This window comes from Pectinophora gossypiella, chromosome 16 (genome assembly GCF_024362695.1).
Source record: "Pectinophora gossypiella chromosome 16, ilPecGoss1.1, whole genome shotgun sequence".
In the NCBI taxonomy this organism is placed as follows: domain Eukaryota; kingdom Metazoa; phylum Arthropoda; class Insecta; order Lepidoptera; family Gelechiidae; genus Pectinophora; species Pectinophora gossypiella.
The window spans coordinates 13,111,947-13,138,318 of NC_065419.1; the positions used below are offsets into that span (position 1 = coordinate 13,111,947).

A 26,372-nucleotide genomic window follows, 5' to 3' on the forward strand; every position below is an offset into this window, starting at 1 on the left:
ATGAATACTGCTCAGAGATTTTCAAACTAAATATAACTTTATGGAATGCCTAATTTTAGAATTAATTTTGATCTGAGTAATACAGGGTGTTTGACACCGTACCGAATACTGAAGGGATAAATTCAGCTCACGATTCTGTTTTATTATTAAGTGGATTCTTCCGTTTTTCTTCTGACCACTTTTGAACCGCCGATCGAGACGATAAAACGTAAAAAGAGATTTCACATTGTAAATATACTCCAAACGTGTAAAACTATTAAAGTTTGACACAAGAGTTTTATCGTAATAATAATTCTTCTAGTAGCTACAACACCACTAACACCATACCACCACCTCCACCAACCCGCAGTGGAGCAACGTGGTGGAGTATGCTCCATACCGTCTCCGGTTGATTGAGAGGAGGCCTATGCCCAGCAGTGGAGCGTGTATAGGCTGTTTATGTTAATAATTCTTCTATGTAAAGGTTTCAAAAAGATAATTTGAAGCTTCAGGATTTATATAAGACACACCTTCAGACCGACTTTGAGACAGTTAAAGTATTTAGATGTATTACATACATAAATTACATCTTATGCGTGAACTTATGTCGCTACACATACAATTGTGTAGTTCACTAGATCAAAGATAAATTGTGAAATTATGATTACTAAATAAAGACAGATCTAAAGGTGACAAAATACATTTTATTTTGTCTATTTAACTTAATTATAAATTTTGATAAAGAAATATGTAATAATAAGTCCGACATTTTATGAAAAGCACACTGTGGCGTCATAGGAAACCCTATGACGCCACAGTGTGCTTTTTCATACAAATTTCTTACTAATTTTGTGTTTTGACGTTTAGTAAGTAACTGATTTGACTAGTTGGTAACTAGCCTATTACCAAACTGGGCGGGAAACATCGCTCGTAGAATCAGAAGCAATTTATTTCTCTAGTTATTATTAGTACATATCACTTAAGTAAAACTCATTTTACAGTGTGTATGGGTTACACTTTGTCCGCGGAGTGGGAACTTTTGAAACCTATCCTAGTCGTGTCCTCGTATTGTGTGTTTATAATATTATTGAGGATAACGATAAAGCAGTGGGGACTAGCCCCAGCGGCTAGCCGCTTGTTACTAAATATGTGACTCTACAGTCAGAGCCTGCGCTGTCGGAAGGGGGCCAGTCGTTTGAAGAGTGGCTTTTCCCTCTCCTTTTTATTGATCGCGCGTAGAGCGGACGGCCGATGGGGCCGTAAGGTTCTCGAGCGGCAACCACGGACCGGAAACCGCAATAGCCCATGACCTTATGTAAATATTCGGAATACACAATAGGCCAGTTTCCAACTAGTCAAATCAGTTACTTTTTACTAAACGTCAAAACACGAAATCACTACGGAGTTAGTTTGAAAAAGCACACTGTGACGTCATAGAAAAACGTGATAAAATGTCGGACTTATTATACGTTTTTCTTGTTAAATACAAATACAAAAGTTAAATACAAAAAAGATATTATATTTTTCGGTAGAACTAGATGTGGCTTTATTTAGTATTCAGATTTTCATAATTTATCTGGAACCTAGTACAGTCATGATCAATATCATGTACCCACTTTAGAACCCTGTCGCACTAACATATTTGACATTTAATAAGACTTACGGTTTAAATTGTCAAAAAAGTTAATGTGACATGATTTCAAAGTATATACATGTTACTCGTGACCGTGCACGACCCAATTTCCGAACCATCAGATAAGTAACAAACAAAACATAATTACTATAACAGTAACATATTTGAGATACAACAATAAAATCTTACACAAGATTTTAACTGGAATTAAACTTGGAAATAACGTAACGTCAATTGACAATGTATCTAGTTGATATCACAAAATAAATCACAATCATATAGACAATATATATATGCAATAAATAGAGTTGCCACCTTTTCAATTACAAGATTTTATTGTAACAAAAAGATTTAAAAAAGTATCTTGAGGCCGCCTGTTGTGCTTTTCTGTATATGTTGTCCTTATCTCTGTATTTTGTGTCCATTGTGCTCAATAAAGTATTTTATCTATCTATCTTGATATTTTATTGTTTTTTTTTTTATTGACTTATTATCAGAATCGCATTAACTTCTTAGCCGGACAAATGGGTATCACTGAGGGCTTTCACCCGGTACAAAAAATTCTAACGACAATCCTGAGGGTACCCACCCAGTTGGGCGCGAACCTCGGCTCAGGGCGTCGCCAGGGAAAGTCTATTGTATAAAGTTGTCCATTTGCATACAGGTGATTTAGCAGGACAGTTATAGTGCCCGGGTGAGTGCGCTCCCCATTTGTCCGGCTAAGTAGTTAACGCCATTGGCGGCAGAATCTACAATAAGTCACGTCAAAAAAAGACAATTATAGAGGTTTTGCGCAGTGGCAGCCCTAGCAAAATATTTAAGTGGTGCGAGATCTTAAAGTGGCACCCCTCAGCCCCTCAAAATACAAAACCCAGTTGCTGCCCTCTAGATACGGGGCTGCTGGCCAGGGCGGATCAGTCTTGGTTGATTTTGGCACCCCCCCCCCCCCTATTTCGACGCCCGATGCGGTCGCACCGCTCACACCCCCACTGCTTTTGCGTATGGGTGGCAACCCTAAACTTAATATTGAAAAATAATAACATAATCTGACAACTTACAAGTACAATTAAATCTTTTTAATATAGGTATTTCTTTAACAGATATAGATTTGTACAGTAAACATGGATTGGTTAATATATACCATTGAATATTCCATAAAATACATCATACCTCTATATAGTACTGACAGTTACTGCTGCCCTCTGTCAGTCCCTGTGACTCGCCTCTTCCGTCCTGCATTGACGTATATAGGCTCTCATCTCCGCCTCTCCAAACGCTGAGGTCTAAAAAAACTGCACTTAAGATAAATTATTGCCATTAACCGGGCACGAATTCTGGAAACCTTGTGATATCGATTTACTGTTTCAAATGCGAGTGTAATATTCAATTTATAAAGAATATTCAATGGTATACTATTGCGTATGCTGATGTGAATATGTGTGGATGTGTGCATGTTTACTGGTCACCGTTTTGCGCCAGTTTGGCCTTTTTGGTGGGCGGCGAGTCCTTGGAAAACAGGGTGCCTGTGTGAAGCTCCTTCATTAGGAACGGAACCTGCGAACAGAACATTGTTTGTAAAGTTTATATATTTACAAATAAATACCAAATACAAAAATATTTATTCGTGAATGTTGCGTGTTACAAGATATTACAGGGTTACAGTGTTGTCATCGGTCTCAGCACATTCAGCCAATAAATGGCATACGAATTTAAAATTATCATGCATAAAACAAACTAAATCAACCTGAGAAATCAACATACTAATATGAACTTGACAATAATTAAATAATATAATTCAAAATTAAACTCAATAAAAATAATTCCTAAATGTCATGCAGAATAATATAATATCAATCATTAATTTCAATTTATAAATAAGAGTAACCAATAAAAAATCCACATATTTAACAATCAGTAATACCTAACTAAAATAATAATAAATATCTAACCATCATTATCAAAAAATCAATTAACAAGTAAATATAATCTTCATTGCATATTTTATGATTTATTCTATTCCTTTCTTCTATCGTGTGAGGTTGATTACCAACCTCGACCCTGGTGTCAGGGTTATTACTGAACCGCCAAAGGCCCCTAACATGACTCATGTAAATCACCCGATTGTCGGAAAAAAGTAGGATGATTCCGTGATGACCCGTTGGTCCCGGCTATTAGTCGTAAAAACATCTCCACGGAGTATGCTCAATTATACACCCCCCTCCACCCTTTATTAAGGGGAAGCCTGTGTCCAGCAGTGAGACGTATATAGTCTGTTTATGTTATGCTATGCTACATACCTTATGCTCGAGCTGCATGTGATGGTTGGGCTGCAAGCCGAGGCAGGCCCGCATGAGATTCTCGATGCAGCCTCGTTGTTTGAACAGCGCGTTGACGACGGGCGCCCCGGCCGGTACCATCGGAGCCTTCAGCAGGTACGCCAGCGGAGACAACACCGAGTGCATGCTTGTCCATTCTGTGGACAGGTGATGAGATTAGCTATTTGTCCAGGAGCCACTGCAATTTGACATTTGTTGGCATTGCGCACTTACTTTTACTATACGCGCATATGCCAAATTGCTTGCTTGGATGAATTCTTTTGATGTGGCCATTTTAACCCCCTGATCTCTCGAAAATACCTATACGAAATTGTCCTCTAAAAGAGTTCAGCCAATCAAAACGTGTCTTGCAAGAGCGTCTTTACAAAGCTATCTTTCCCAAGTGCTGTATACTTCCAGCACCTTCCTGCCAACAGTCCAGACACTTACCATGGTTGTCTCCCCTACGGAAGGACACTCTGCAGAAGAGGTCAGCCAGCAACACGAGGTCCAGAATGAGCGGCACGGCCAGCAGCGAGTCCTCGCAGGTGTTGTGCACCACGATCGTGTTGGTGCCGTGCAGCAGGATCTCCGAAGTGTACTCGTCCATGGCGCGCTTCGAATCACCTAGAGAATGAGAGTTGTATTAGCACGGTCACGAGCATTAATATGTATACACTTTGGTACCATGTCACATTAACTTTTTTGACAAATTGAACTTCTAAGTCTTGTAAGTCTCACTAAATGTCAAATATGTTAGTGCGACAGAGTCCTAAGGTGGGTACATTATATTGCTCATGACTGTACATTAATGAAATCTTTTGGATAAACGACTTGCACAAGACCAGAAAGAGTGGCATATAGATCGGACACTCTCCGCTCCGCAATTAATATCGGTGCCGAACTAGATTGACAGTCCAACAGGAAGGAAAAACCAATCCAGTTTCAGGTTCGATTAGATCACAATGTCTTCCTTACTATGTTTTTCTTCACCGCTTAAAGCTTCAGCGATACCATTAAAGGCATAATATACTTTAAACTCACCAACATATGGCACGTATTTGATGACGACCACGTGGTCAGGCTTCTCCCCCGGCTTGTACAGGATCTGGTTGGATTCCACCATGTCGTCCACTACGTTGCTCTTGGTTATCTGAAATATACATTATTACGTAAATGACATGAATATGAGGCGATTTGGTCTCCTCTAACAGAAAGTCTGTCTTCATCTCGCGTGTGGGTGCGTTGTGAGAACAAACACGACAGCATCAATCCTGGTATCGGGGTTACTATCGAGCCGCAGGATCAAAGGCCCCAGACATACGACAATTGGTGTTGAACGGCTGAATTAATTGACGATGAGTATTATTGACCAGGGATGATGGGTTTGATCATTGATATTATGGTTCATAAAATTCGTCTAACGACTGCAATTTTAGGCTGCAGGTTTATCTTATGTGGGTCTGAAAAAGGCCATATTGACGCAATTCATCTAAAACATTATACTATTACGTCTTTTTTAAATAGATAAAAAACATAATAGTGCGAAAAGTATAACGTATCATAAATCCTCACCTAATAGTCTGGACGCCATCCTACTCGCGTCAGACAGTGCACGTTATGTGGAAGACAAGAGTGAAACCACTGCTCTATTTTTCCCTAAAAAAGTAGCATGGAGAATGCTACACGGACAAGAGCGTGGCTCTTAAATTAATTGATGATGATGAAATCCTCACCTCCTTAGACCGGAACTGTTTAGGGGCGGACAAGTTCTTGCCATCATTGTTGCCAAGGTGGTTGTAGCTTACGATGGAAACTGGCTTCAGACCTGAAAGATAAAGTAAATATACATATACATAAAATCTAAAAAGAAACATAACGCACTTCATAAGATTGAGGGGTCTAGTTAATAGGCTATTTTCGATAGATAGATAAAGTCTTCGCTTGTTGGGGAGGCGCTTGAGGGTAGTAGTGTAGTAACCGGGACCAACGGCTTAACGTGCCTTCCGAAGCACGGATCATCTTACTTTCGGACAATCTGGTGATTAGCCAGTAATGTCCTAACCAAACTAGGGATCACAAAGTGATTTTTGTGATTTGTCCCCACCGGGAATCGAATCCGGGACCACCGGATCGTGAGCCCAGCGCTCAACCACTGGACCACCGTGGTCGTTGAACACACTAAACAAGACGTTTATTACTCGAATGATTTTACAGAAGTGATGATATCTCACCAGCTGACACGAGGAAGTCGACGAGCACAGACTTGAGCTTGGTCTGCCCGGACTTGAAGTCGTCTCCCGCCACAAACACTCCCTTCAGTTCCGCGCGCTCCACCACTCCGTCTACTAGAGTGTTCTGAGGCGACCCGTTGATGTAGCAACACTGAAATTTTTATAATGAAAATTTTTTTATTGATCCAGAAATGGAATGCGGAAAGCTTCGCCTCTTAAGAGTGCTAACTTTCACAAACAGGCACCGACAAAATTTGTGCCAATGAAGTTCAGAAAAATGGACTGAACTGAACAGGGCCCCGCTGGGTAAAAACGCTTTGGTCGCTTCTGTAAAAAACCGGACCTGTCAAATCTTCAGGCTAGGAAAGCAGACTCAGCGAAACACAGGATAATGCTAGGGTAAAAGGCACTTATGCTTTCATTATAAGGTTGCGATATGTGCGTCAAGCTGTGAGAAGTTCTTCAGCGCGTTTCATATATCTATAAACGCCATCTATGATGAATGTCTGGAACTATTCAATCCGAAATATGTAAATTTAGGGTTACTTACTGGTGCTTTCGATAAACAAAACTTAATGGTAACAATATTAGAGTTTCCGCTACGAAAGAAGTCCCGCGGATTATTATACAACGAATTGACTAATTAAAAACTCTCGGTATGTCATGGGAGCAAGCTACAGAAGCTACAAAAGGTCGCGAGCAGTGGAAATCTGTTGTTTCTGCATCCTGACATGGCTCATGTAACGATTACTCACTTACATCAGTAAGTAGTAACCGGGACCAACGGCTTAACGTGCCTTCCGAAGCACGGATCATCTTACTTTCGGACAATCAGGTGATTAGCCTGTACTGTCCTAACCAAATAAGAGATCAAAAAGTGATTTTTGTGATATGACCCCACCGGGATTCGTACCCGGGGCCTCCGGATCGAGAGCCCTAACGCATGAATGAGGCATGTATGTATGTAGTATTATTCTTTATTCTATGGTCGAGGGACTTCTTCCGTGGCGCGGATTCTACCTCTTCATCGATAGCGGCGAGCGCGAAGATGGTAGATGGTGATATTTCCGAGTCGTTGTTACGAAGCGCGCGCTCAAGATTCTCCGACGTGTCGTGTACGCCTGGACGAACTTCGCAGAACCTAACAAAAATAAAAAAGGTGAAAATGGAATAGAAATATTTTATTATAAAAGGGCCCCACACACAAAAAAAAAGACAATAACATCATATCAAATTTCCACTAAACAATTTCAAAAAAGCAAGACGGATGCCTGTCGAAATTATCATAAGGTGGTGGTGGACGTCCTGAGATAAAAGGGCCTCACTCAATACAAGTCGCGGCGTGAACTACGACGCTGATATTATGTAGACCCTGTTGGGTGACGCACGAACATCGTGTTCCATAAGTAAGTGTTAATTCCTGTAAACACCATCTAATTTTATTTTAAGTTATATCTGACATTTTCTTATCCACCGAAAAGGAAAGGGACGGGTAATCGACAAGCATAAAATTTATGGAACACACGTCAATTTTAAGCACAAATCTAAAACAACAGTCTAAAAATTTTACATTGGCCAATAACCCGATAGAATTATGTTGACAGCACACGTCAAATGGTTTCCAGTCCAGCGAGATGCCTTTTTAATTCACCCGGGTTAAATTAATTAATTTACTCATTCTTCCTAAAATTAAGAGCTGTCAAACATCCGTCCCTTTTCTTTTCGGCGGGTAAAAAAAATGTCAGGAATAACTTAAAGTAAAATTAGGAGGTGTCTGCAGGAATCGGGGCCAATGTGTGTGTTAAAATTAATATGGAACCATGATACAAATATAAATAAGTACTTCAAACAGTTAAAAGTAACATGAAAAAGTACTTGTCACTAAGAAGCTCCTGCAGAGTACTTGTTCCATGCATGGTGCAATAAAACAAGAAAAAAACCTCCTATCGGAAAATTCATGAAAATTTTAGTGTTTTTTTTAATTATTTTCAGTTCCATACTTTTGCGACTGAAAATTCCACTTGATATTAACTCAGAATCATGGTCTGAATCATCCTTCTTCGTTACGATGTCACTAACACCCTGTATACGTATATTTTGTTAAATCTCAAAATCGGTTTAGTTATCAGAAATTACTACCTACAAACAAGCTTTGCTTAAATATTATTAAGTGTCATAATATTAGTACATAGCTAGCTACAAGCTAAGGCACCTTTTATAGATTTTAAGAGAGGTATTACATCTATCTCCCAATTTTTTGACAATCACGACTTTCAAACAAAAAACGACCTTATTATTATCGCACTGTAATCGTTTTTTATGTGTTATATCTTACCACGGTAAAATCAAGATCGGGTGATCTTTCACCCGATTTTTTTGTCTATGGGGTCATAGACAAAATTATTGCCGAGGAAGTTTAGAAAAATTGACCGTATTATTACTGCACTGCGATTGTTATTTGAAAGGAGTTTTCTAAACTTTGTCATCAATAATTTTGCCAATGGGATAGGTGATCTTATTTTTATCGTGGAAATACCAAGATCAGCATACGACCCTACAAATAACGATCACAGTGCAGTAATAATAAGGTCGATTTTTGTTTGAATAAAAAGTCATGATTGACGAATGTTTGATAGATGTAATATCCCTCTAGAAGACAATATATCATACGCATACCTGTTTATACAGTACATATAACCCACCATAGATGTCTGTGTCCAAGGTCAACTTACAAGGGATTAACAACTTAATTACTAAATAGAATTCCGCATTGGACAGCCGCGTTGCATAATTTATCGGTTGTAGCATAGAACTTAAGTATAAAATTTGAGGGTTTTTTGTTATTTTTAAACGTCAGGGGCCTTTGGCGGTTCTGTCATAACCCGGAAGTTGGAAGGTCAGGCAGGCGTCGCTTTTGTAAAAAGTCGGACCTCTCAAATCTTCAGGTTAGGTAAGCGGACCCCGTGAAAAACGGGATATTGCTAGATGATAATGAGTTATAATTTTGTTGAAGGTGGAATTTAATATTAGATTTTATTGTTACAACTATTCCTATTATTGTACGACCCCGTAATTAGCGGTCCAATTTTTGTTGGTCTGTTGCGAGGTGTTGTTAACAAAATTCACATCCAAATGTGTTTTTTCGACAAGGCGCTTAAGTGCTATATGCATAAATCGTTGCCATTAATATTAGTACGTAATTGTTTAAAATATAAGGAACGAACGGATATTGTAAGTCTCTCAGTTGAGCGAACTGTTGAGCTAGCCTGTATTGAACTCAGCCGGCTTATTGTATTGAGCGTATACAGACCCCCCGCTTCATCTTATGATCTATTTGAGAAAGTTATTGATGAAGCTTTATGCAAATTATGTAATAAAAGCAAACATGTTATCGTCTGCGGTGATTTTAATATTGATATTCTGGAAAATTGCTCATTAAGTACTACATTCAAATCTTTATTTCTGTGTTATAATCTTGTAAATCTTTTTTCAGAACCAACCCGAATCACGTCACAGTCCGCGAAATGTATCGATAATATTTTTAGTAACTTAGAACCTTGTGATAAATTAATAATTAATAAATTAAAGTCAGATCACTGTGGTCAACAAATATCTTTCAACTTATTTGCTGACCGCTCACTGAAAAAGGATGTTACATGCAATCCCATATCAAGTAGTCGTTTAGAACAATTCAAAGATAATATGTCAAACAAATTACCAGAACTTCCTTACTGTGATGACCCAAATTTGTTATATAACTCCCTATTTAATCTAACAAAATCGGAATTTAATAAAGTATTTAAGGCAAAAACAATTAAGAAAGCAGACACACCAATTTTTAGTGACTGGGCGACGGTAGGAATTTATAAGAGTAGAAACAGGTTGTATGAACTTTACGAAGAAAGAACATACAATCATAGCGTAGCTTTTCACGACTATGTAAAACAGTATTCAAAAGTTTTCAAACGTGTTTGCGTTACCGCGAAGGCAATGTTTGTTAGCAGTAAAATTAAAGGTAGCTCAGATATTATTAAAATGACTTGGAAAGTTATTAATAGCGAAACTGGAAAAGTCAAAGCACGCGATCTCGAGTATCAATTACAAATTGACGGTAAACTACTCACAAATGATAAGCAAGTTGCTGAAGCTTTTGAAAAATTCTTTACTGACATTCCATTTTCGACTACCAAGGACTTGAAGTCATCTCCTGCACTCGCTCAATCACTTGTAAGGGAGCACATAGATACGTCCAAAGTAGATAAACTAACATTTACACACGTGAGTCCTAGGGACGTCTTAAGAGCTTTTAAATCTTTAGAAATCAAAAAGACTGCAGATCTTCATGGTCTCTCTGTTAAAGTCATTAACTCCGTGATTGATTGCATAGCTCCCTATCTATCATGTATATTTAATAAATGTGTAGACAATGGTGTGTTTCCAGATTTAATGAAGCACAGTAAAGTCATTCCATTGTTTAAAGCTGGTAGTACTTCTGACCCTACTAATTTTAGACCAATATCTATACTACCCACGCTTAGTAAAATATTTGAAAAAATTTTATTACTGCAATTACTTCAACATTTCAATTTAAACAATTTAATGTCTAATAAACAATTTGGTTTCACAAAGGGTCGCTCAACAACCGATGCTGGTGTTGAGTTAATAAATCATGTTTTTCAGGCTTGGGAGGAGTCCAAAGATGCTATTGGTGTCTTTTGCGACCTTTCCAAAGCCTTCGATTGCGTTTGTCATGATATCTTGATCGCGAAACTTCGTCACTATGGAATAACTGATAATGCCATCGCTCTTTTGGAGTCATACCTTAGTGGCCGCGTTCAGAGGGTTGATGTGCATGGCTGCAGATCGTGTGGATCTAACGTCACTATAGGCGTCCCGCAGGGCTCAATTCTAGGTCCATTTCTATTCCTAGTTTACATAAACGACCTACCTAGTCTTGTAAAACATGAGGTGGTGCTGTTTGCAGATGATACCTCCTTACTTTTTAAAGTAAAGAGACGACAAGATTCCTTTGACGATGTAAACAACGCCATTTCAGAGGTAGTGGATTGGTTTACTGTAAACAACCTGCTACTTAATGAAAATAAAACAAAATATGTTTATTTTACGTTATCGAATGTTAGTAGGCCCCTCGATTCTATTATTGTAAAAAATAAGGAATTGGACCTCACGGATACTGCTGTATTTTTGGGAATTACTTTGGACGCTAAGTTGCAATGGAGTCCTCATATTGATAAGTTGTCCAAAAGGCTCAGCTCAGCAGCATTCGCGGTCAAAAAAATTCGTTTAATAACCGATGTAGAAACCGCGCGATTAGTTTATTTTGCCTACTTCCACAGTCTAATGTCGTACGGCATCTTGCTGTGGGGTCATGCTGCAGATATGAACAGCATTTTTGTTCTGCAAAAGCGAGCCATTCGGGCGATTTACAAATTGGGACCCAAGATGTCACTTAGAAATAAATTTAAAGAAATTAATATTTTAACTTTGGCATCACAATATATCTTTGAAAACTTAATATATGTAAAAAAACATATAGGATTATTTGCAAAAAATAGCGATCGGCACATTGTTAATACCAGGAATAAAAATAAACTTGCTTTACAAGTCAGTCGATTACATAAGATTACTAAATCTTTTAAGGGGCAATGTATACGTTTTTACAATAAGATTCCCATTGACATTCAGAATTTGCCTTTCAACTGTTTTAAGACAGTAGTTAAACAAAAACTTTGCAAAAAAGGTTATTATAAAGTTAGTGATTATTTAGAAGATATGAATGCATGGGATTAACTGTCTGAGAACTGATATTAGGCAGCTAAATTACTCAATTGTATACCAATATTTTATGTTTTATGTTTAATTTTATTTTTTTAAAGAACGTCTAGGGCCCTGTGCCGAGGTTTTTCTTGCAGCTTCTTTTCCCCGGCTATACAGGTTGTGAGAAGCTGCAGTAGTTTTAGGCGGATGAGACGTTCGTTATGTAAAATTGACGATTCAAAGTGTAACTATGTTACCTACTGAATAAAGATATTTTTGAATTTGAATTTGAATTTGAATTTGCCGCCTACAATACAACCCAAGTGCATACACGTGTAACGTATCTACCTACATACTACTGTATGAAGAAAGTCCTTCACAATCGTGCTGGCTCAGTTGTTATGAAAACATGAAGCTTTTGTTTAGTATGGGTTACATCTGATTTGGTTACCATACACCGCCGTGTTGGACGGCACGTGCAAAAGCATCGTGTGGGTTGTGAGGTGGAATACCAGGCTCATCAACCCTGGTATCAGGGTTATGATTGAGCCACCAAAGGCCTCTGACATGGCTCATGTAACGATTACTCACTTACATCAGTAAATAGTAACCGGGACCAACGGCTTAACGTGCCTTCCGAAGCACGGATCATCTTACTTTCGGACAATCAGGTGATCAGCCTGTAATATCCTAACCAAACTAGGGATCACAAAGTGATTTTTGTGATATGTCCCCACCGGGATTCGAACCCGGGGCCTCCGAATCGTGAGTCCAACGCTCAACCACTGGACCACAGAGGCCGTTACTAGTTAGTTAGTGACACCGTAACCAAAACTTCCGAGGGATGATTCAGACCATGATTCTGAGTTGATATCAAGTGGAATTTTCCGTCGCAAAAGTATGGTCCTGAAAATAATTTAAAAAAATACTAAAAAAAACATTAACTTTGCGACGGAGAATGAGAGTTATGAATTTGAATTCATGTTTGGATAATAGATAGTTGATATCAGATGGTTTTCAAGATTTGTGCCCGGTTAATTGCAATAGGCTCCACCTATAGATAGATATAATACTTTAATGAGCACAATGGACACAAAATACACGAGATAAGGACAACAGATAAAGAAAAGCACAACAGGCGGCCTTATTGCTATTATATGGGACTTAAACATAGCTGGCGAGGAGTGGGTTATATTCTCCTAAGGCCGAGATTTCCAGACATTTTTTTTAAATAGGCTCGCGTTTGACCGCAATATCACCTGATGGTGACGATGTGGTCTAAGTTGAATCACGCTCACGTAGCATATGCCTATTCACTCTAGCTTTCGTGGAAATACCAAGATCAGCATACGACCCTACAAATAACGATCACAGTGCAGTAATAATAAGGTCGATTTTTGTTTGAATAAAAAGTCATGATTGACGAATGTTTGATAGATGTAATATCCCTCTAGAAGACAATATATCATACGCATACCTGTTTATACAGTACATATAACCCACCATAGATGTCTGTGTCCAAGGTCAACTTACAAGGGATTAACAACTTAATTACTAAATAGAATTCCGCATTGGACAGCCGCGTTGCATAATTTATCGGTTGTAGCATAGAACTTAAGTATAAAATTTGAGGGTTTTTTGTTATTTTTAAACGTCAGGGGCCTTTGGCGGTTCTGTCATAACCCGGAAGTTGGAAGGTCAGGCAGGCGTCGCTTTTGTAAAAAGTCGGACCTCTCAAATCTTCAGGTTAGGTAAGCGGACCCCGTGAAAAACGGGATATTGCTAGATGATAATGAGTTATAATTTTGTTGAAGGTGGAATTTAATATTAGATTTTATTGTTACAACTATTCCTATTATTGTACGACCCCGTAATTAGCGGTCCAATTTTTGTTGGTCTGTTGCGAGGTGTTGTTAACAAAATTCACATCCAAATGTGTTTTTTCGACAAGGCGCTTAAGTGCTATATGCATAAATCGTTGCCATTAATATTAGTACGTAATTGTTTAAAATATAAGGAACGAACGGATATTGTAAGTCTCTCAGTTGAGCGAACTGTTGAGCTAGCCTGTATTGAACTCAGCCGGCTTATTGTATTGAGCGTATACAGACCCCCCGCTTCATCTTATGATCTATTTGAGAAAGTTATTGATGAAGCTTTATGCAAATTATGTAATAAAAGCAAACATGTTATCGTCTGCGGTGATTTTAATATTGATATTCTGGAAAATTGCTCATTAAGTACTACATTCAAATCTTTATTTCTGTGTTATAATCTTGTAAATCTTTTTTCAGAACCAACCCGAATCACGTCACAGTCCGCGAAATGTATCGATAATATTTTTAGTAACTTAGAACCTTGTGATAAATTAATAATTAATAAATTAAAGTCAGATCACTGTGGTCAACAAATATCTTTCAACTTATTTGCTGACCGCTCACTGAAAAAGGATGTTACATGCAATCCCATATCAAGTAGTCGTTTAGAACAATTCAAAGATAATATGTCAAACAAATTACCAGAACTTCCTTACTGTGATGACCCAAATTTGTTATATAACTCCCTATTTAATCTAACAAAATCGGAATTTAATAAAGTATTTAAGGCAAAAACAATTAAGAAAGCAGACACACCAATTTTTAGTGACTGGGCGACGGTAGGAATTTATAAGAGTAGAAACAGGTTGTATGAACTTTACGAAGAAAGAACATACAATCATAGCGTAGCTTTTCACGACTATGTAAAACAGTATTCAAAAGTTTTCAAACGTGTTTGCGTTACCGCGAAGGCAATGTTTGTTAGCAGTAAAATTAAAGGTAGCTCAGATATTATTAAAATGACTTGGAAAGTTATTAATAGCGAAACTGGAAAAGTCAAAGCACGCGATCTCGAGTATCAATTACAAATTGACGGTAAACTACTCACAAATGATAAGCAAGTTGCTGAAGCTTTTGAAAAATTCTTTACTGACATTCCATTTTCGACTACCAAGGACTTGAAGTCATCTCCTGCACTCGCTCAATCACTTGTAAGGGAGCACATAGATACGTCCAAAGTAGATAAACTAACATTTACACACGTGAGTCCTAGGGACGTCTTAAGAGCTTTTAAATCTTTAGAAATCAAAAAGACTGCAGATCTTCATGGTCTCTCTGTTAAAGTCATTAACTCCGTGATTGATTGCATAGCTCCCTATCTATCATGTATATTTAATAAATGTGTAGACAATGGTGTGTTTCCAGATTTAATGAAGCACAGTAAAGTCATTCCATTGTTTAAAGCTGGTAGTACTTCTGACCCTACTAATTTTAGACCAATATCTATACTACCCACGCTTAGTAAAATATTTGAAAAAATTTTATTACTGCAATTACTTCAACATTTCAATTTAAACAATTTAATGTCTAATAAACAATTTGGTTTCACAAAGGGTCGCTCAACAACCGATGCTGGTGTTGAGTTAATAAATCATGTTTTTCAGGCTTGGGAGGAGTCCAAAGATGCTATTGGTGTCTTTTGCGACCTTTCCAAAGCCTTCGATTGCGTTTGTCATGATATCTTGATCGCGAAACTTCGTCACTATGGAATAACTGATAATGCCATCGCTCTTTTGGAGTCATACCTTAGTGGCCGCGTTCAGAGGGTTGATGTGCATGGCTGCAGATCGTGTGGATCTAACGTCACTATAGGCGTCCCGCAGGGCTCAATTCTAGGTCCATTTCTATTCCTAGTTTACATAAACGACCTACCTAGTCTTGTAAAACATGAGGTGGTGCTGTTTGCAGATGATACCTCCTTACTTTTTAAAGTAAAGAGACGACAAGATTCCTTTGACGATGTAAACAACGCCATTTCAGAGGTAGTGGATTGGTTTACTGTAAACAACCTGCTACTTAATGAAAATAAAACAAAATATGTTTATTTTACGTTATCGAATGTTAGTAGGCCCCTCGATTCTATTATTGTAAAAAATAAGGAATTGGACCTCACGGATACTGCTGTATTTTTGGGAATTACTTTGGACGCTAAGTTGCAATGGAGTCCTCATATTGATAAGTTGTCCAAAAGGCTCAGCTCAGCAGCATTCGCGGTCAAAAAAATTCGTTTAATAACCGATGTAGAAACCGCGCGATTAGTTTATTTTGCCTACTTCCACAGTCTAATGTCGTACGGCATCTTGCTGTGGGGTCATGCTGCAGATATGAACAGCATTTTTGTTCTGCAAAAGCGAGCCATTCGGGCGATTTACAAATTGGGACCCAAGATGTCACTTAGAAATAAATTTAAAGAAATTAATATTTTAACTTTGGCATCACAATATATCTTTGAAAACTTAATATATGTAAAAAAACATATAGGATTATTTGCAAAAAATAGCGATCGGCACATTGTTAATACCAGGAATAAAAATAAACTTGCTTTACAAGTCAGTCGATTACATAAGATTACTAAATCTTTTAAGGGGCAATGTATACGTTTTTACAATAAGATTCCCATTGACATTCAGAATTTGCCTTTCAACTGTTTTAAGACAGTAGTTAAACAAAAACTTTGCAAAAAAGGTTATTATAAAGTTAGTGATTATTTAGAAGATATGAATGCATGGGATTAACTGTCTGAGAACTGATATTAGGCAGCTAAATTACTCAATTGTATACCAATATTTTATGTTTTATGTTTAATTTTATTTTTTTAAAGAACGTCTAGGGCCCTGTGCCGAGGTTTTTCTTGCAGCTTCTTTTCCCCGGCTATACAGGTTGTGAGAAGCTGCAGTAGTTTTAGGCGGATGAGACGTTCGTTATGTAAAATTGACGATTCAAAGTGTAACTATGTTACCTACTGAATAAAGATATTTTTGAATTTGAATTTGAATTTGAATTTGCCGCCTACAATACAACCCAAGTGCATACACGTGTAACGTATCTACCTACATACTACTGTATGAAGAAAGTCCTTCACAATCGTGCTGGCTCAGTTGTTATGAAAACATGAAGCTTTTGTTTAGTATGGGTTACATCTGATTTGGTTACCATACACCGCCGTGTTGGACGGCACGTGCAAAAGCATCGTGTGGGTTGTGAGGTGGAATACCAGGCTCATCAACCCTGGTATCAGGGTTATGATTGAGCCACCAAAGGCCTCTGACATGGCTCATGTAACGATTACTCACTTACATCAGTAAATAGTAACCGGGACCAACGGCTTAACGTGCCTTCCGAAGCACGGATCATCTTACTTTCGGACAATCAGGTGATCAGCCTGTAATATCCTAACCAAACTAGGGATCACAAAGTGATTTTTGTGATATGTCCCCACCGGGATTCGAACCCGGGGCCTCCGAATCGTGAGTCCAACGCTCAACCACTGGACCACAGAGGCCGTTACTAGTTAGTTAGTGACACCGTAACCAAAACTTCCGAGGGATGATTCAGACCATGATTCTGAGTTGATATCAAGTGGAATTTTCCGTCGCAAAAGTATGGTCCTGAAAATAATTTAAAAAAATACTAAAAAAAACATTAACTTTGCGACGGAGAATGAGAGTTATGAATTTGAATTCATGTTTGGATAATAGATAGTTGATATCAGATGGTTTTCAAGATTTGTGCCCGGTTAATTGCAATAGGCTCCACCTATAGATAGATATAATACTTTAATGAGCACAATGGACACAAAATACACGAGATAAGGACAACAGATAAAGAAAAGCACAACAGGCGGCCTTATTGCTATTATATGGGACTTAAACATAGCTGGCGAGGAGTGGGTTATATTCTCCTAAGGCCGAGATTTCCAGACATTTTTTTTAAATAGGCTCGCGTTTGACCGCAATATCACCTGATGGTGACGATGTGGTCTAAGTTGAATCACGCTCACGTAGCATATGCCTATTCACTCTAGCTTTTTAGAACCCCAGATTATAACGAGTCGGAAAAACAGACGACGGCAGACAGTTTCAGTCCTTTGCTGTTCGCATCAAAAATGAAGAGGCAAAACGGTTAGTGCGGATTGGTGGTATATCCACAACATAAGGATGAAATGCGCCGACGCATAGTTGTCCGTAGATGGAATAGTTAAACGTTTACCACCTTACAAATAAAAAAATAAACCAGGGTTGAACGTGGGTTTAAGTATTTGATCATCATCATCAATTTAAGAGCCACGCTCTTGTCGGTGTAGCATTTTCTATTCCAGTCTATCAAAGGCCAAAAAAGTAAGTATTAAGTATTTGATAGCCAAGCAAAATTGAATCCAATTATCATACAGTTCGACTGAACTTTGCTTGGCTGTCAAATACTGAAACCCACGTTCATCCCTGGTTTATTTTTTATTTGTAAGGTGGTTAGACTCTCAAAGAACATTAGGTCTTGCGACTATAAGCTATACACCTCTGTCTCCCCTTTGGGTATCAGGGTGAGTTTGCTGCTAAGTTTTACATTCATGTTCCGATGGGGGTAAAAAACTTCGTAGAATAGCGGTTTTCGTGTCGTCACGGCGCGGCGCGTCACCGGATCAACGACCCACAAGCGTCATTCTAAGATCGCACAGATAACGCGCGATTCGGCCAATGTCAACGGCTGTTTTGTAACAACTTGTTTGAGCCTTTATTTAAATATCCTGCATAATATACGAGTAGTTTGGTTGCTAAGCGACCGACAGACACCTCACGCCTGCGGGGAGGGGGATTCAAATTCAAAAATGTCTTTACTCATATTCAGTAGGTAACACCGTGGACCTCCATGGTCCAGTGGTTGAGCGTTGGGCTCTGGATCCGGAGGTACTGGGTTCGATTCCCGATGGGGACATATCACAAAAATTATTTTGTGGTCGCTAGTTTGGTTAGGACATTACAGGGCCATCACCTGATTGTCCGAAAGTATGATGATCCGTGCTTCAGAAGACACGTTAAGCCGTTGGTCCCGGTTACTACTTACTAATGTAAGTAAATAATCGTTACATGAGCCATACAAGGGCCTTTGGCGGCTCAATAGTAGCCCTGACACCAGGGTTGATGAGGTTGGTACTCCACCTCACAACCCATACGATAGAAGAAAAAGTAAACATATAATTTACACTAGGATCACAAAGTGATATTTGTGATATGTCCCCATTATGTCCCCATCGGGATTCGAACCAGGGGCCTCGAGATCGTGAGCTTAACGCACAACCACTGGACCATGGAGGTCGTACAATCTACTATGAATTACAGACAGACATGGGTTGTCTATCAGTCTGTTTGTTTCTGGTCTTATCTGTATCTGCGGGCCTAGCACCGTAAGCAGGCGACTCTTTCTCGCCGCAACAGAGATCTTCTGTCTCTTTCTGTGCAGTACTGTGAGAGAGTAACGGGTGACGTATGTTGAGGCGCGAAAGAGTCGCGCGTTTACGGTGCTAAGCCCGCTGATCTAGTCTGGTCTATCTAAAACCTCACCGTTCAGTGTTGGCGGTCCAGAGTATGATGACCTTGTCCAGCTTGTGTTTGTCCCGGAAGTCCTTGATGTCAGCACGGATCTGCAGATACTGCTCATACTTCGTGCCTTTGATCAGGTTCGTGGCACGGTCGGCCTGGAAGACAAATATTCGGTTGTATACAGGGTGATAACAAAATATGGCCATGCTTCTTAACCTTTTTAACGACACGTCAAATAAAAAGCCATTATCAGTGATGTGTTGGGGGGTTGAAATGGCCACATCGAAGCAATTCACCTAAGAAAGCAATATTGACATTTGTTTGCATTGCGCACTTAATTTTATATGCGCAAATATCCCTGTTCCCGGGAATGTTTTTAAAGTGGAAATACTTCCCGGCAGAAAAAAGACGCAAGGGTTTTATTACCTAGTAATTAGGCAGATAGCATCAGAGTACAAGAAAGAATAATATGCAAATAACCTCCTACTTTTGTGAAGTCTATAGAAAAACAGCTAGAGCAACTTACTCATCATCTCCCTAGCATCATCCCGTTTTTCACAGGGTCCGCTTACCTAACCTGAAGATTCGACAGGTCCGTTTTTTTACAGAAGCGACTGCCTGTCTGACCTTCCAACCCGCTATCTTTTCGCCTCGACTATTCACTAACAGCCTCCGTGATCCAGTGATTTGAGCGTTGGGCTCACGATCCGGAGGTCCCGGGTTCAAATCCCGGTGGGGACATATCACAAAAATCACTTTGTGATCCCTAGTCTGATTGTCCGAAAGTAAGATGATCCGTGCTTCGGAAGGCACGTTAAGCCGTTGGTCCCGGCTACTATTTACCGATGTAGTAGTTACATGAGCCATGTCAGGGGCCTGATGACCAGGGTTGATGGCGTTGGTAATCCACCTCACAACCCACACGATAGAAGAAGACTATTCATTAATTGTTTTATTAAACAAGCGCGTTTGATGAATGGATAACTAATGCCTAGGTCTATATAAGTACATTAGCTATCGTGTGAATGGTGTAACCATGCCATATGCATGTGTTTGCGTAGGCATGACGTCAGAATCGTACGATACTCCACATGGAGGCAGCGAGGTGTGTTTGCAACGCTAATAATAAATCTGAATACTTTCCGCTTACGTTCTGCGAATTATGTATTGGAATATTTCTTTTAAGGGGCAATGTATACGTTTTTACAATAGGATTCACATTGACATTCAGAATTTGCCTTTCAACTGTTTTAAGACAGTAGTTAAACAAAAACTTTACAAAAAAGGTTATTATAAAGTTAGTGATTATTTAGAAGATATGAATGCATGGGATTAACTGTCTGAGAACTGATATTAGGCAGTTAAATTACTCAATTGTATACCAATATTTTATGTTTATTTTTATTTTTTTAAAGAACGTTTAGGGCCCTGTGCCGAGGTTTTTCTTGCAGCTTCTTTTCCCCGGCTATACAGGTTTTCCTACAGATTGTGAGAAGCTGCAGTAGTTTTCGGCGGATGAGACGTTCGTTATGTAAAAATTGACAATTCAAAGTGTAAATATGTTACCTACTGAATAAAGATATTTTTGAATTTGAATTTTTGAATTTAGAATACATTTTCTTGTTGCTCTACTATAGTAATATATTCGAGCCGCGGTAGCCCAGTTGGTTTCTACCAACCCCAAAGCATTCTTGCTTGCCTCTCACTTTGAGGTCGCGGGTCCGAATCCAACACAGGCCTAAACTAATGGTTTTTGAATTCATGTTTGAATCATAAATGATTATCACGTGCTCAGCGATGAAGGGAAACATCGTGAGGAAACCCACATTCCCGAGAAATGCATTTTCGGAGGTATGTGACCTAACCTGTATTGGGCTCGTTTTCGCTTCGCAGGTTGGAAGGTCAGACAGGCAGTCGTTTCTGTAAAAAACCGGACCTGTCAAATCTTCAGGTTAGGTAAGAGGACCCTGTGAAAAACGGGACAATGCGATGGAGGACAGAGCGAATGGAGATGATGATGAATCTTAATAAAGAAAAATGTAATAAGCACGACAGGTTGTCGCGTATTTCTATGACGTCACAGGTTGCTTTTTCATAAAAAATCCATAGTAATATATTTTAGACGTTTAGTCAAAAGTAACTGATTTGGCTAGTTGGAAACTAGCCTATTCTTTAGTGCAGTAAACTACCCACTAACAAATAGCTGAAAATAGTTTTGCGTTGAGTTATTGTTGCGTCTATCTGTCTAAGTATGATTACTGTATGCATGTGTGTGTATGATGTGCACTTCAGCTATAGTTTTCCATGAAATGCATTTTCTATTGCCGCATGACAATTAATTTTGCAAGGTCAGACGGAATCAAGGTCGGTAACATAGCAATTTAAACAAAGATCTTCTGCGAATTAACCTTAGATAATTACATAGAAATAAACATAATCTCACGACTATATCCCAATTGGGGTAGTGAGAGGTGAATTGACCCACACGTCACCAAGATTTTTATGTGTTTTATAATTATTTTCAATTCTATAGTTTTGCGATGGAGAAATCCACTTGATGTCAACTCAGAATCAGTGCTTCAACCCTGTATAAGACAATGCGAGAGCGGCAAGGTCTACCATACGCTCTGCATACGTTGTCAGTGGCAGGTGGTCCCAAGTTCCGTGCCACTTTCGTGTCGCCTGGCCCTTTTCTCTGGCACCAGATCAAACCAGGCATTGGCGTGGCTCTTTCGTCCACCTTGAACTCTTCTGCGCCAACTGCGTTATTTATTTATTTATTTATTATGGTACATCAACAGCAGTACATACACAAACACACAATATAAAATACACATAGGAAAAGTTCCGGTATGCCTGCCAATTATAGACGCACACAACACTGATAATAAAAAGTATAAACTAAAGTTAGCTTAAAAAGAACAATAATTAAAAATAAAATTTAAAAAAGAAAAAAATATAAATCGTCTAATACAACACAACAATGTTTAAATGGTATGAAAAAATCAAGCGAAAACTAAAACTATTGCAGAATAAAACTTAGAGATAGGTGGTTAAGTACATAAAATTATAAAATTACATAAATGCGTTATCATATATACCTAAGTACTTAAGACGTATTTTATGAAGACTAAAAGAACAAGCCGATTGAACACTCCAATTACAAAGTCATGTCAAAAAAAACTTTTATCTTACATTCTTTATCTTAATTAAATAACGTCACCCCACTTGTTGGGATATAAAGAGGGTTTTCATAAAACAAAATATCATCAAAATTATGTGTAATAAAAAAAAACTTTATCGTTACTTGCAGTTTTTTTTGGTAGATAAAGGAATGAATCATGTTCGTTGTATTTGAACAGTACGGCCACGAGCATTAATATGTATACACTTTGGTACCATGTCGCATTAACTTTTTTGACAAATTGAACTGTAAGTCTCACTAAATATCAAATATGTTAGTGCGACAGAGTCCTAAAGTGGGTACATTATATTGCTCATGACTGTACATGCATTGACATAAAGTACAATCATTATTACTTACTGTTGCTAAGAAACCAATTGCCAATACCTATTTAATGTATACGCAACTGTTAGTTACTAACTGTACAAAAAATTTAGTTTCATTATGTACGTATCTCTCCGAAACTCATCATCTCTCTCACATTGTCCCGTTTTCCACAGGGTCCGCTTACCCAACCTGAAGATTTCACAGACCCGATTTTTCACAGAAGCGCCTGCCTGTCTGACCTTCCAACCGGCAAAGGGAAACCAGCCCAATAGAGGTTATATAGCTCAATAAAGATCCGTGACAATAGCATGAGTTTGGTATCTGTATTGAGCTGGTTTTCTTCCTTTCGCGGGTTGGAAGGCCAGACAGGCAGTCGCTTTTGTAAAAACCGTACATGTCAAATCTGCAGGTAAGCGCAACCTGTGAAAAACGGGATAACGCTAGGGAGGTAGTAAATCCGTGATATAGCGACCGGGAGATTTTTATGTAGTCCACGTGATACGACCACTACTCAGTCAGTCCACACAATTGTAACCGGAGATAGTGCATGTTTTATAAACATTCAGATAGAAACATCTTCCCTGTTAATGCATTACATACATACATATTGCATATTTTCAAACACGCCGTGTATTCACGATCATGTTTTGAAACACCGCAGCTCCACGTGGTCAGCTTTTCAGATCAGGAAAATTCCGGAATTTTCCTATGCCGTTAACTTATTTCTCTTGTAAAGTGTAGAGTTTTGAGTGCAGATAAAAAGGCGTTGATGTTAAAAGTAAAATGTGTCATAATCGAAATCGAAAATATGTAACAGCGATTACTTCGGGTTTCAGATTCTAATCTAACCTACAAGATCCCACTGCGGGGCAAAGGCCTCCCCTTCCTCTTTCCATTTTCATTAGTCCTGTGCGTACTCAGTGACAATAGTGCGTAGTAACGCGGGCAGTAAATAATAATGGTATAATGGGCACCTTCGAACCAGGTACGAGAGGGGCAGTGTTTGTGCAATAATTTAAAATGTTTAAATTAATCGTAATTGTAATATATGTGACTAATTGTATTTAATTTACTTTAAATAAATAAAAAAATAATATAATTAAATTCCATTTACATACATACATACATAAACTCACGCCCGTAATCCCCAATGGGTGGGCAGAGCCACAAGTAATCAAAGACAACTTGCAGCCACTGTTGATACGAAGTCCAAAGATGGATATGATGAACCTTATGGTGATAAGGGATCAGCCTATCGCCCATAACATTAGTCCATCATGTTAGAGGACACAATCCCTCTGTCGGTTTTTACGACATGCCCGGGAAGAGAAGCAGCTGAACGTGTTCTATGTTTTTTATATGCTCCCAGAACAGCATAGAAGCAAATTCCATTTAATTTCCGTTAACCCACATGACATAACATAAACAGGCTATATACGTCCCACTGATGGGCACAGGCCTCCCTTCAATCAACCGGATGGGGTATGGAGCATACTCCACCACGCTGCTCCACTGCGGGTTGGTGAAGGCGTTTTTAAGATAAATAACCGGGACCAACGGCTTCACGTTATTGTACGAGTATTTAGGTATAACATCACTTCAATCAAAGACACTCACAATACTGTACCTATTATAATACAAGGTATATAAACAAGTAGATACTTAAGCTATACAGAAGTACGCTTTGTGTGGACTAAATCAATACTGACGAAGGTTGAAAGCTACCGCCAGCCACGAAAATACAATAGCTCTAGAATGTTCCCGATTTCTGCGAAAAGGAACAAATGAAATAATGGAAAATTTAATTGTGAAGTACCTACTGCGTTCGTAATTCAAACAAGATTAAAAAAATACAAAATGGCGGGTTTCTATGTAAGACTTGCTCCTGCCTTTGGTGTGTCGAAGCCTTAACGGCTATTTGCGAATGGACATTACCTAAGCGTCTTTCCTCGCGTAGTCAGCATTATATCGGCATTCTTGTAACGTTCATACTCGCATTTCAATATCGTGTTACATAATAATAAAAACTAACTATAGAATAGAATATTCCACCATCATCTCCCTAGCGTCATCCCGTTTTTCACAGGATCCGCTTACCTAACCTAAAGATTTGACAGGTCCGGTTTTTTACAGAAGCTACTGCCTGTCTGATCTTCCAACCCGGGAAGGGAAAATCAGCCCAATACGGGTTAGATCACATACCTCCTAAAATGCATTTCTCGGGAATGTCGGATATTAATGAGAATAGAATATTCCATGCTATATTCCGAATATGTCGTAGTAGCTTGACCAAGGCTTATTTCCCGTGAAACAAAAGGATCCGAAAGGAGCTATTTAATTAAACGAAAGGAACCGAAAGGAGCTATTTAATGAAGCAAAAGTATCACCCACTAACTTCGAAAAAAGCTTGAAAACTACGAGTGCATAAAAAGCATTGAATTAATATAAAATATGATATTAATAATACATACTTAAGAGCACGTATATTTGCCATTGTGATAGGCAGAGTAAGAAATTCCACTTACTACAAACTAGTTAATTCCACCCACTCCATTCCATCTACGAACAACTAGACGTCGGCAAGCATTTCATCCTTATATTGTAGATATGTTATGGCTAATAACCCGAAGTGCGGATACACCTAGTTATAGCCGGTTAGAACTAGGTGTAGCCACTTACTCTTGGTTAAACCTAGTACGAGCCGATGGTTTACGAGTAAAACTAGGTCTAGCCTTCATCATGCCGGCTACAACTAGGTCCAGGCATTCCCTGTTGGATAAAACTAGGTTTATCCGATATCATTCCGGCTAGAAGTAGGTCCAGACAATCCCTGTTGGGTGACTATACCTAGTTCTAACCGGCTAAAACTAGGTGTAGCCGCACTTCGGGTATTAGCCGTAACAGATACACCACCAATCCGCACTAAACGTTTTGCTTCTTCCTTTTTGATGCGAACAGCAAAGGACTGGAACTGTCTGCCGTCGTCTGTTGTTTCAACTCGTTATAATCTGAGAGCTTTCAAGGCTTTAGGCATTTGCTAAGTAAGCGAGATCCACCTTAACCCTAGACTACTAAACTATATTCACGGTTACGTAATAACTAAACATTCGTCGAGCAGACTACGAAATAAAAACCATTTTTTTTTATTATTATTTATTAAACCTCTTAAGTTTTGAATATCACAATAATTATGTGTTACTTATCTACTAAATAGGAACAAAATTACTTAGTGAAACTATTCAATACAGCGACTACATATGTCAACATTATGGGGCCCGCAAATAGCCTGTTTGCATTTAATGCATCGGTGTTTTGTCATTCTTCGGGCTTTGGAAGGACATAGGTAGCAGATTTTACGCACATTAGACACAGAAGGAACAGGGGCTTCTAGATCAGAAGACTCCCCTAAGATATCTTGTATCATGACCTTGATATCACGTCTCAAAGTCACCGTCTGCAACCGCTGCCGCAGCCAGGGCTCCATAAGTTGGTCTCCTAGTTTTATAACGAA

The 26,372-nt window shown here is 38.7% G+C and overlaps 1 protein-coding gene across 1 annotated transcript in view; it reads right to left on the minus strand.

The window, feature by feature from the left end:
* Positions 1-2,001: 2,001 nt before the first annotated feature.
* The window catches only part of LOC126373807 (inositol-3-phosphate synthase), a 31,134-nt gene continuing 6,763 nt past the window's right edge, over positions 2,002-26,372 (minus strand). The window contains exons 5-12 of the mRNA XM_050020118.1: positions 19,372-19,505; positions 7,182-7,302; positions 6,162-6,312; positions 5,664-5,755; positions 4,972-5,080; positions 4,378-4,554; positions 3,910-4,085; positions 2,002-3,166 (exon numbers count right to left, since the gene is read on the minus strand). Coding sequence (XP_049876075.1) covers positions 3,068-3,166; positions 3,910-4,085; positions 4,378-4,554; positions 4,972-5,080; positions 5,664-5,755; positions 6,162-6,312; positions 7,182-7,302; positions 19,372-19,505 — 1,059 coding nt within the window. The 3' untranslated portion in view covers positions 2,002-3,067. The remainder of the gene's footprint in view (positions 3,167-3,909; positions 4,086-4,377; positions 4,555-4,971; positions 5,081-5,663; positions 5,756-6,161; positions 6,313-7,181; positions 7,303-19,371; positions 19,506-26,372) is intronic.